Source organism: Phyllostomus hastatus, unplaced genomic scaffold (genome assembly GCF_019186645.2).
Source record: "Phyllostomus hastatus isolate PE091 unplaced genomic scaffold, TTU_PhHast_1.1 phas_contig_159, whole genome shotgun sequence".
Classification (NCBI taxonomy): Eukaryota; Metazoa; Chordata; class Mammalia; order Chiroptera; family Phyllostomidae; genus Phyllostomus; species Phyllostomus hastatus.
The window spans coordinates 1,956,661-1,968,816 of NW_025333640.1; the positions used below are offsets into that span (position 1 = coordinate 1,956,661).

At 47.2% G+C, this 12,156-nt stretch overlaps 2 protein-coding genes across 2 annotated transcripts in view; one reads left to right on the top strand and one right to left on the bottom strand.

The window, feature by feature from the left end:
* UHRF1 (ubiquitin like with PHD and ring finger domains 1) overlaps nucleotides 1-2,622 on the bottom strand; it is a 42,115-nt gene extending 39,493 nt beyond the window's left edge. The window contains exon 1 of the mRNA XM_045830845.1: nucleotides 2,535-2,622. The gene's annotated coding sequence lies outside the window, so the exon portion shown is untranslated. The remainder of the gene's footprint in view (nucleotides 1-2,534) is intronic.
* Nucleotides 952-11,949, top strand: ARRDC5 (arrestin domain containing 5). Its single transcript, XM_045830848.1, has 3 exons — nucleotides 952-1,231; nucleotides 2,484-2,689; nucleotides 10,736-11,949. The coding sequence occupies exons 1-3, from the start codon at nucleotides 979-981 to the stop codon at nucleotides 11,261-11,263; spliced, it is 987 nt and encodes a 328-aa protein (XP_045686804.1). The 5' UTR covers nucleotides 952-978; the 3' UTR covers nucleotides 11,264-11,949.
* Nucleotides 11,950-12,156: the final 207 nt, after the last annotated feature.

The following is a 12,156-nucleotide window of genomic DNA, read 5'->3' on the forward strand; positions in this document are numbered from 1 at the left end:
AAATTCAAAACAAGATACAGCAAAAACAACGAAGGAGGCCTGCCCGAGTCTGGAGAATGGACCCTTCCTAGTGCCTCTTTTGTTTTCGTGTCTCTCTCCCACTTAGCACCAGCCCACAAGCCAATCAGGCACTAGGAATAAGCAGTGGTTTCCCTTTGGCAAAATGATACGCTCTTGAAGGTCAGGAAGACCTTCAACAAACTTTTATTGATCCCCGCCCCCCGCCCTTGTCTGAATCAGGTCCTGGGTCCAGCAGACATTGGCGGACACAAAGCTTGCTGGGACAAAGTCCCTATCTGAGGGCACTTCCCACCCAATGAGGAGAACCAAACCAGGCAGAAGGAGAAATGCCAGGTGTGCAGGATGACTCTTCATGGTGGTGTCCATGTGAGGTGGCCACATAGTGCCCTGAGGGGCTTCGTTCAGTTCACGTTCGATTTCATGTCACATTTAATTTTTCTTTTAACACAGAACCATTAAAATGAAAATGATTATGTATGACCTAAAACAGTGTGAATCCTGAGAGGCACACATACCACGTTTGGGGGCCATCTCATGCAGCAGAAAATATCTCTGGGCTCATTCACCGTGCCTCTCCAGCCGTACCTGGGGCTCGTAGCACCTACCTCAGCAGAGTGGTTGGATGAATTCTTCCCACACGAGGCTCCTAACCCCTGGCATGATGACAGGTGTCCCCTGTGTAGCGGGAATGTTGGCATCTTATAGTTGTTTTTGTTTGTTTGCTTGTTGTTTTCTAGGAAAAGGTGATCAGGCTACCATTTCTCAAAACAGTGAGGACTTTGGGATTCCCAAGCCACTGCCCACTCCTCGCCTCTCCTCCTCCTGGCCAGTGGGAACCCCTTCCCAGAACCCTGGCTGGATGATGTCACAGACAGTGACCTCGCTGCGGCCAAGGAACCCAGCATCTCAGTGGCATGGAGAAGGGGGGAGGATGTTTCTCCACTCGCCTAACCCTCCATGTCTGTGGTGAAGTTGATCGAAATAGTGCTGCCCCAGGATGCGGTCTACCTGGCCGGCTCCTGCATAAAAGGGCAGGTAGTTCTAACCCTGAACAGCACCCTGGTGGACCCCATTGTGAAGGTGGAGCTCGTGGGAAGGGGTTACGTGGAGTGGAATGAAGAAACTGGGGCATCCCGTGATTACAGCAGAGACATTATTTGCAACAACAAGGCTGACTATGTGCACAAAACAAAGACGTTCTCAGTGACAGGTAAGGACAAGCCGGCAGCCAACCCCAACCAAATGGGAACCTGGGTCTGGAAGGTGAACATGTCTGTTACCTGGTCAGCAAACCCCAGGAACATCAGAAATGGGGAAAGATGCAGTTCCTCCCTAGGACGGAGTCCGTGTATAACAGTGAGCATCAGATACACATAACACGAAAATAACAAGATGCAAGTCACTGGTCATAGGTATCTCTCCAAAGAGCAACAGAGCTCAGATATGAGTGACAGATGGGAACCTGGCCATGCAGACGTCTGGGGGAGGAACAGCAAGATGCAAGATGTGGCCTCTCTTGTCCCAGTTAAGCCATCTGGAGAATGGAAATAAGTGCTGCCTGATAAGATTTCTTTGGGGACTTAATGATTTAATGGCATGTAAAGGGTTTAGGTAATGCAGGGCATACAGTAAGTGCTTGGTAAGTGTAGTTTGTTCAACGAAACCCTTCCCTACCCATTACTACCCCAGCATTAGGAACCCCTCCTTCCCCATTTCCAAGGGACTGTATCTCCCCTCAAAAGCATTAGCCTCGAGCCTGTCATAGGTTCATTCATTTATTTCACAAGCATTTATTGAGCACCTGCTGCACACAACACTGTGCCAGGTGCTGGGGATACAGCAGTGAAGAAAACGGACATGGCCCCTGCTGTCACTGGGTGGGGAAAAACACAATCATAAGGGGGTTTTGAAGAAATGCACAAAAAAACAAGGTCACAGAAATGGAGGCAGTGTGAGTTCTCCCTGGTCCTCAGTCACCACTCAACCAACAAATGTTAAGCACGCTGAATGCCGCGCTTACAGTGCACTGAAGCCTGAGCTCCATAAGGGCAACGTTTGGCCACCTCGCTCGCTGGTGCAGATGCCGCCTAGAGGAGCCTCTGGTGGACAGCGGGGCTCAAGATGTGTTTGTTGTATGAATGTGTGACCGACTCCTGAGGACTGGTTTTTCAGGCCCAAGGAAGAACCGAGCAAGTCCCAGTGTCTTGAAGTGAGACCCTGCCAGCCACATCACCCATCTGGGTCAGCCCCTTCCAGCCTAGCTGAGGCCTAAGCCCAGCATTTATGGGTCATTCAGGTCCCTAAAAGCACATAGCTCAGCCTAGCTCAGGGACAGACAAGCCAGGTCCAGAACAACCTCCCCACCAAAACAATAAAGAGGAAGACAAAATGAAAAAAACAAACAAAAAAACTTTAAAAACCTTCTAGAATCTTCTGATGGCATCGGTGTGTTTTGCTTTCAGATAATTGGTTAAGTGCAGGCAGCCACACCTTTGATTTCCATTTCAACTTACCTCCCAGGCTTCCTTCTACCTTCACCAGCAAAACTGGCCATGTCTTCTACTTCCTGCAAGCCTCCTGCATGGGCCGGGAGCACATTCTAGCGAAGAAGAGAACATACTTGTTGGTTCAAGGGACTTCGAACTTCCACAGAGAAAACGCACCACAGGTAGTAATGGGGGAGGAGCAGGGTGGGGCTTGTTCTCAAAGCTCCAAGGAGGCAGGGGGCATGTGTGTGGGCAAGGGACAGAGAAGGCCCTGGTAGGGAAGAAGGGAAGGTGTCGGTGGCTCTCCGTGCCCAGTGAGTTCACAAATGTTAATCAGAAACCAGGGCAGGAACTAAGCCAGCAGGACTCAACCAGGGTGATTCTGCACCCACCCCAATGTGTAGAGACATCTGCCATTGTCACAACTGGGTGTACTCCTGGATTGGTGGGAGTAGGCCAGAGATACTGCTTATCACCCTATGTGCCCAGGGTAGCCCCCCACAGAAACGATTAGGCCCCAATGTCCGTGGCCCTGCAGTAAGTCAAGATTGAGCTGAGGCCCCCTTATCACCCCCTGGGTGAAAGAGAGGCTTGGACACTCAGTGACTCTCCTCGGGCTTTGAGCCTTCAGACAGTGCAGATGGTGTCCCCCTCCCCCACCCCAAGAAGCAAGGGAAGGAGGTGGCCTCCATCCCAGGGGAAGGAAGGGCGTGTGGCATCAGGCAGCCAGAGCAGAGGTCTTCTGGATGGCTTCTGGAGGCCCAGGTGCAGAGGCGGCAGTTGGGCGGGTGGAGGAACGTTGGCCACAGTCACTTCACCTTCCTGGGGATTCATCTGCTGTCAGAATGGTGGCTGAGAGGGCTGGCGTTTTTATTTCCGAGGTCCAGATTAAAGTCCCAGATCCCCCACCTACCTTCTGCGTGACCCTCTAGAAGTGACCTTGCCTTGCTGTGTTTTGAATACTAGTCTGTAAAATGGGCACAGAGACAATGAGTGGACTTCATGCAGGTCCAGGGTTTTGCAGAGTGCATGGCACAGGGCAGTGAGTCTCACTGTTGCTGCCACCACCTGTACTAGTATCTGAGTAACAGGATCATTTCTAGGCCAGCCAACCTCAGAGGATGGTCTGGGAGGGAGCCGGGAGAGGTAGATGCTTGGAAGGGGGGGTCATCCCTGGGATGAACAGGATTGAACTCAAGAACCGCTTAGCCACCTGCTCCCAGTGTGACCTTGAGCAGGATATGACCCTTCTCTAAGCCACATTTCACAGCTGGTCTGGGAGTGCAGGGGGCACAGGCAAGAGCTGGGGCAAAATGCTGATGTTGGGTCAGACCCCACTTTATGTCTCTGCCACCAGACTCTCATTAGCCAGATGGCCTTGGGCAGTTAACAGTATCTTGCAGAGCCTAGATTTTCCTGATCTGTACAATGGGAATAATTAATAATAATAACAACAGCAGCCACAATACTTCCCTCAGTGGTGCCTGTGAGGACTGCTAAGCACTCAGTACAATGTTTACACACAAGAGGTGCCCAGGAAGTGAGAGAGCTAAAATTGCTGTCATAGCAGCAACAGGAGTTATCACAGAGAAGTTCGGAGAGTATGTGAACACTGTGTTTTTTTCTAACTACCCAGTATTATTTTAACCAGACTGGTCAAGGGAGGCCTTTGGAGGAGGTGACAATTTAGTAGAGAACTGAAAGAGGAGAAGGGGAAAGCCATGGGGGTAGTGTTTCCGCCAGAGGACACGGTGCCCAGGTCCTGAGGCAGGACAGAGTGTGTGGGGCAGCGTGAGAGCAGGAGTTGGCAGAGCAGGGCAGAGGCTACTGCTCTGGTCCAAGTAGAGGCAGAGTTTCAACCCCCAACAGTCTGCCCTTCTCAGAGCAGAGGAAGTCAAGTGATGACCCTCTCCTTCCTGCCCACAGCCCTACAGGGATCCCACCTTCCTTGGGGTAAAAGCCCAAGTTCTCCCATCCCCTCTGTGCCCTACCCTCCTCTCTCACTCCCCCTCGATCACTCTGCTCCAGTCACACGGCCCTCCTCCCTACTCCTCCAACACACCAAGTACAGTCCTGCCCCAGGGCCTTTGTACAAGCTGTCCCTCTGCTTGGAACACTATGATGTGACTTTCCTATCCTTTGGATCTTTGCTTGGAAACCATGTCTTCACTCACCTGCATTGCTGGTAGTCGAATGAACCGCCACAAGCCCTATGCAGGGCGAGTCAGCCACATCTATCCATATTGAAACGAACATGCACATTCCTCCTCTAGAAATTTCTCCTATTGATATTCTTTCACCTGTGTGACCTGACTTCTCACAGCACTGTTTATAGAACAACTGGAAACAGTGTAATGTTTGTTGTTAAGGGAATTGTTTAGTAGAAGCACTCAGTCCAAAAAAAACAAAAAAACAAAACAAAAAAAAAAACAAAAACCAATTCTAGCAGGGGTGCCCAGCCCCCAGGATGGCAATGAATGTGGCCCAACACAAAATCGTAAATTTACTTAAAACCTTTTTTTGCTCATCAGTTTTCGTTAGTGTTTGTGTATTTAATGTGTGGGCCAGACATGCCAAAAGGTTGGATATTCCTGCAGATGTAGTAAATCAAGAGAGACAGACAGACAGAAACAGAATGAGACAGTGGTCCTTGTCAGGATCTCCTGACAAGTGACTGAGTTGAATGAATAAGAAGCAAAGTTCAGAACAGCATGCCTAGCCTATACCGTTGGTGGTGAAAACAAATTACTTCCTTGCAGGTGTAACTAACATCTCTGGAAGGGGAGCAGAGCAACTGGCAACAGATGCTGCCTCCTGTGAGGGGGCAGGGGAGCCGAGAGCTAAGAGCAAAGAAACTTTTTCCCCTTCCACTTTCTGTTCTTAACAGCTTCATTGAGATATAATTCACATCCCTTATGATTCACCCATTTAAAGCGTACACAAAGTTACGCAACCATCACCACAGTCAGTTTTAGAACATTTCATCACCCCCAAAAGAAATCTTGCATCCCTTAGCTGTCACCCCCAACCTCCCATTGCCCTGGCTCCAGCCCCCACTCTCTGTCTGGATGTGCCTGTTCTGGACATGTCACAGAAAAGGAATCACACACTCTGTAGCCTTTGCATCTGGCTCCTCTCACTGAGCATCACGTGCTCGAGGTCCAGGGAGTGTCAGCGCTTCACTCCTTTTCTAAGGCCCAATCAATGCACGAATGTTCACATTTTGTGTATCCCTTTATCCACTGCTGGACACCTCAGTTGCTTCTGTTTCTTGGTCATTATGAATCATGTTGCTGTAAACGTTTCTGTGCAAGTTGTTGTGTGGGCGTGAGTCTACTTCTTTCCTAGAGTGGATTCCTGGAGTGGAATGGCTGGGTCAGGTGGTAACTCTGTTTCACCTTTTGAGGAACTGCCCGTTTTCCACAGCCAGGCCCCATTTTACCTTCCCACCACTAATTGCAGGGTTCCAATCATCTCCTCTTCCGACATTAAATACCACTTGGGAGAGGAGCTTGTCCCAGAGCCCCTTCCTAACTATCATCTGTACCAGAGTCCCCCGCCCCCGCTCCCTTTATCTTGTACCCTGCCATTTGCATCTGGTCACGGCCTCATCACTGTCCCCACCAGAAATGGCCTAGTTTGTTCTCACACGTACCATTTGTGTCCATCTCCTCACCCGGAGCAGGTCTTCACTGCTATCTATGGGTTTTCCCTAAACTTGGCACAAAGCAGATGCAAAAACCAGATGAATGAATGAATCTCCCAGAAGCCTCATATATGCTGAAGAAACACAGGGCTCCAAAACACTCTCAGGTCCAGGAACTCCAGTGTTGGCTTCGCATTGCACATGTGACTAGGAGTCAGGACCCGTGGGCCAGCCCCACCTGGTCAGGCGTGGAGGTCTCCTGGACCCCCTGCTGGTATCTCTTGGTACCTCCTCCAGGACCAGGACAGAACTGCTGACTTAGCCCTGAGTTAGAGCAGCAAGTTCCTTAATTCCTGCAGGTCCCTAAAGCACACCACAGAATTCCAAATAAGAGTAGAAGGATTTATAACCTAAACTCCCTACAACAAGCCTTCCTAGAGAAAGGGAAGCATGGGAAGGCTAAAGAGAGGAGCCATGGGCAGAGGGCAGGGGCTGAGGTCAGAAGGGGTGAGGGTCACCCGAGGTGTCTAAGAAGAAACACAGAGGACCTGAAACAGTGTTTTTCAACCTCAGATCATGACCCATTAGTGGGCTGAAAGACCAATTTAGCAGGTTGCAAGCATATTTCTGTAAAATGAAAGAATAGCCAAGACTAAAATAGAAAATATCAATTTAGTGGGTCACAAACATTTATATATAAATGTATACATAAATATATATTTTTCACATGTATAAATATATATATTTCACATATATATTTATACATGTGAAAAAAGGACACATAATAATATAAATGTAGTAGAAAATATCAGCCTGGGCAGGTTGCTCAGTTGGTTAGAGTATAGTACCGATACTACAAAGTTGTAGGTTCAATCCCTAGTCAGGGCACATATAAGAATCAACCAATGAATGCATAAATTAAGTGGAACAACAAATTGATGGTTCTCTCTCTCTCTAAAATGAATAAGAAAAAGAGAATATCACAAAAAAAAAAGTTTGGTGGGTTGCAATCAACTTTAAATGAAAGAATAGAATTTTCCAGAAGAAAAAAATTGGTAGGTTACAACCAGCTAATTTTTATAAAAATTTTTAGAGATTTGGGCCCTGGCTGGCGTAGCTCAGTGGATTGAGTGCAGGCTGCGAACCAGGCATTGCAGGTTTGATTCCCAGTCAGGGCACATGCCTAGATTGCAGGCCATAGCCCCCAGCAACTGCACATTGATGCTTCTCTCTCTCTCTTTCTCTCTCCTTTCCCTTTCTAAAAAGAAAATAAATAAATAAAATCTTAAAAAAATTTTTTTAGAGATTTTATTTATTTTTAGAGAAAGAGTAAGGGAGGGAAGAAGAGAGGGACAGAAACATTGAGCAGTGGCTCTCACATGCCCCCAACTAGAAACTTGGCCCGCAACCCAGGCATGTGCCCTGACTGGGAATCGAACCGGCAACCTTCTGGTTTGTAGGCCAGTGCTCAATCCATTGAGGTACACCAGCCAGGGCTAAAATTTTTGTTTTATATGAAATAATAAAATAAGGTAAGTAGACTAAAAATAAAAATAAATGTATAGGGTTGCAACCAACATTTTTTAAACGAATAGAATACACAGAGTAGAACAGGAAATATAATAAGGATAAACAAAATTTCATAAAACTTGCTTCTTTTTCACCAATCTAGGTGAGGTGTACATACAGATTTGTATTCTTTGCCACAATGTTAAAATCTATGTTTTAACTGTGAGTTCTGGTTTTTTTTAAAAAAGGAGCCCTAGCTGGGTACCTTAGTTGGTTGGAGCCTCGTCCTGATATGCCAAGGTTGCAGGTTCAATCCCCCACTAGGGCACACACAAGAAGCAAGCAATGAATGCATAAGTAAGTGGAACAACAAAGCAATGTTTCTCTCTCTCTCCCCCTTCCTCCCTCTAAAATTCATAAAATAAAACAAAGTAAAGGAATAGTATATGCCAAATACTGTATGTGGCCTGAAAAGCCTAAACTATGATTATTATCAGTCCCTTTACAGAAAAAGCTTGCCAACTCATGCCCTAGAGATGCTCGTGGGTGTAAGCTCAAGAAAATTGTCTTCAGTCTGCTCCTTCTAGCACTTTTATGATGTTGAACACATGGAAACAATATAAATGTCTATCATGGGGGAGTGGATAAACTATTTTGCAAAACACTCAGCTGCATTCATGAAAACAAATGAACAAGAATTACAGGCACCAACATGAATGCATTCCAGACAGAGTATTGAGCTGGAAAAAAGCAAGTTGCTGGGAGACATATGCAGCTCGAATTATATGAAATAGCAAAATATGTAAAACAAGGCCCTGGCGAGTGTAGCTCAGTGGATTGAGCGTGGACTGTGAACCAAAGGGTCGAAGGTTCAATTCCCAGTCAGGGGCCACATGCCTGGGGTGTAGGCCAGGTCCCCCGTATGGGGCCATGTGAGAGGCAACTACAAATTGATGTTTCTCTCCCTCTCTTTCTCCCTCCTTTCCCCTCTGTAGAAATAAACAAAATATTAAGAAAAAATATGTAAAACAATAACATATACTTCTGAAAATAGGTGTATTCCTAAATAAAAATGTAGAAGGCCAGATTCAGACCGTGGCTGCCTGTGCAGAGGACAGGGGCAGCAGGGCAAAGCTGATAGAACCCCCGCGATTTCAGTCTAACTGGTAATATTTCATTTCTCAAACCTGAAAGATATATTTTAAATTTTTATACTATCATTTACATGCTTTTTTTTCTAAAACAACATATCTTGTGTAGGTCCCTACACATAAACCTGTGCAGATACAAGACAGTGATTACTATAACATTCAGGATAGTTGCATTTGGGGGGCTAAGTGGGTGGCTGGGCACATATGAGGGACTTTGGGGGAAGCTGGCAAAGTTCTATTGCTTGACTTGGGTGGCTATTACAAGAGGGCTGGCCTTATGGCTTTGTGGGTTTTTCTGTATCTCAGTTGTTTTTATTTAAGATTTTATTAATTTATTTTTAGAGAGAGGGGAAGGGAAGGAGAAAGAGAGGGAGAGAAACATCAATGTGTGGTTGCCTCTCAGGTATGTCCCCCACTGGGCACCTGGCCTGCAACCCAGGCATGTGCCCTGACTGGGAATCGAACCAAAGACCCTTTGGTTTGCAGCCTGAGTTCAATCCACTGAGCTATACCAGCCAGGGCTGTTACGTATTTTTTACAAAACATGACCATTAACCACCTTAACCATTGGTTTGTAGGGTTTTTTTTTTGGGGGGGGGTTGTTTGTTTGTTTGTTTTTAGAGAGAGGGAAAGAGAGACAGAGAAACATCAATTTGTTGCTCCACTTATTTACGCATTTATTAGTTGATTCTTGTATGTGCCCTGACAAGGATCAAACCCACAACCTTGCCCTGGTTGGTGTGGCTCAGTGAATTGAATGTCAACCTGTGAACAAAGGGTTGGTGGTTCAATTCCCAGTCTAGGGCACATGCCTGGGTTTCATGCCACATTCCCAGTAGGGAATGTGAGAGGCAACCACACATTGATGTTTCTTTCCCTCTCTTTCTCCATGCCGTACCCTATCTAAAAACAAATAAATAAAATCTTTTTTTAAAAACTCCAAAACCTTGGCATATCAGGATGATGCTCTAACCAACTGAGCTACCCAAACAGGGCATCTTAACCATTTGTAAATGTGTAGTTCAGTAGTGTTAAGTACACTCAGTTGTGTGTGTGTGCAATACCAATGTTTTATTTTTTAAGTGAACAGTGCTCTGAAGCAAGTTGGGAGATGTCCTGCCTGCTGACAAAGCAAGAACATGGGGTTAACAGGACAGCCCTAATGTGTAATGTTTGCCAATGTCCATGGTGTATATATTCCCATCATGGTCATTTTCAGGTTACCAACCTCATGTCACTAATGGGAAGGTGGAGGCTCTTTCTCTCTCATGCTTAAGGGGAATAAGCATGCACGTTCATTCTAACCCTTCCCACATTACATGAAATCTTTATCCACAAATCAAAAATAAAATGTTACCCAAGACACACATTAAACATAATATATAGGTGACTTTATTTCTAATCCAGCAGCTGACCAGTTGATATATGGGCTGTATTTTGAGGCATTTATTTTAACATGTTGCATAACTTCAACTCCACGGGTTCCCTTTCATGATACAGTCTGTGATATTTCCTTCTTAAATCTGAACAATTTAGATAAACCCAAGTCTTGGGCTTAGACTGTAAGATTAAGGCTCAGAAAAGTCAAGCCACTTGTTCAAGGTCACACAGCAAGTGAGTAACGGAGCTGGGGATTAAGCTAGGTTCTTGTGGATTTCTTAGCCCTATTTTATACATGAGAAAATTGATACTCAGAATGGCAAGAGGACTTTGATTAAAGGAAGCTGGAAGATGACTCCAGGGTTTTGGCTACAGAATCTCCAAGATTCCACGTTCCATCTCCATGCCCCTTACTAGGAGAGTCCCAAAAGGCTCATGGCTTGGAGCAGCTAAAATAGTGGGATGTTAGGCAGGTGTGTGGATCTTGTGGCCATGGCCCCTCACAGCTGTCCGTTCGTTCCCCCCAACCCCACCCCTTCCAGAATCCCCTGTTTGTGGAGACTGAGAAGAAGGTCTCCTACAATTGCTGCAGCCAGGGCACCATCTGCCTGCAGATCCAAATGGAAAAGGACACCTTCGTGCCAGGGGAGAGGGTCGTCTTCACCACGGAGATCAACAACCAGACGGGCAAGTACATCAAGACGGTCGTCTTTGCCCTCTACGCCCACGTGCGGTACGTGGGCTTCACACCCAAGGCAGAGCGGCGGTTACGGGTGGAGAGCAGTGAGCTGCTCCGGCAGGAGGTCAACACCCAAATTACACCCTTCAACACCACCAAGATCGTCAGCACCCTCAACCTCCCGCTGGTGCTGTCCGTGAGCAGCGACATGCGGGAAGGCGAGATCATGAGCACCCAATACGAGCTGGTCAGCACCATCCACCTGCCCTGGTCCCTGACCAGCGTGAAAGCCAAGATTCCCATCATCATCACCAGGAACCCCTTGGACTCAGACAGCTACCAGCTACAGGAGGGGTCAGTGTTATCCATGAGCGAGGATTGCCAGAATTAAGTGCCCAAACTTTTAAATATTAAAAGCTATATCACTCTACCAGCAGCCCTTTCCTCATCTGGCACAGGTGGCTGGCACAGGAGCCAGGGTGTGGGGAGCACGTTGCCTAACCTCCCCAAGCCCGGCCATTTGACCATCCAGACTCATCTCTTCACTGGGGTCTTTCAGTGCCCAGACCAAGGGTGGTTCTGTCCACCAGGGGACACTGGATGGTGACCTGGGGGAGGAGGTGCCCCTGGAAGTTCAGGGATACTGCTCAACACCTCATAGCATCCAGGAAGGCCCCAACTCAGAGACTGACCCACACTCAAATGTCAGCAGCGCTGAGGCGGAGACCCTGGGCTGGAGCAATTCACGGGAGCAGGTGGTTGTTGAGTTCCAGGACTGCACCTGCAGGCCTCTCACCCAGGTCAGCTCCAGCGACCTCCTCTACTCACAGCCCTCCTGGGGCTCCAGGGCTCCCCCAGCCTCGCTCAGGGTAAAACTGAAGTCCTCCCAGCAAAAGGCATACATACCTGCCACGTCCAGTCCATCGGCAAGACATAGGGGCTCCTTCTCCTAAATCTACCCAGAATCCTGCTATTTCTCTCCACTACTCTGCCTCCCCTTGGCTTCCATCCATCCATCATCATTGTTCACCTGGGCCAGTACAGTCAGTTGCACCTGGGTCTCCTGGATCCTGACCTTGTCCCCCTCCCTGCAAATAAAAATATAGGATACCCGCTTAAATTTGAATTTCAAAGAGACAATAAATTTTTCTTATTGTTAAGTATGGCCCACACTATTTTAGAGATATATGTATGCTTAAAATATTTCATTGTTTATCTGATATCCCACTTTAAATGGGCAGCCTAGATTTTACCTGGCAATCCTATTCCCCAAGCAACTAAAAG

Bases quoted from the DNA above. Each gene is read 5' to 3' on its own strand.
- ARRDC5 (XM_045830848.1), top strand. From the start codon at position 979: ATGTCTGTGGTGAAGTTGATCGAAATAGTGCTGCCCCAGGATGCGGTC. The intron at 1,232-2,483 runs GTAAGGACAAGC...TTTTGCTTTCAG, and splicing joins AAAGACGTTCTCAGTGACAG to ATAATTGGTTAAGTGCAGGC. The intron at 2,690-10,735 runs GTAGTAATGGGG...CACCCCTTCCAG, and splicing joins ACAGAGAAAACGCACCACAG to AATCCCCTGTTTGTGGAGAC.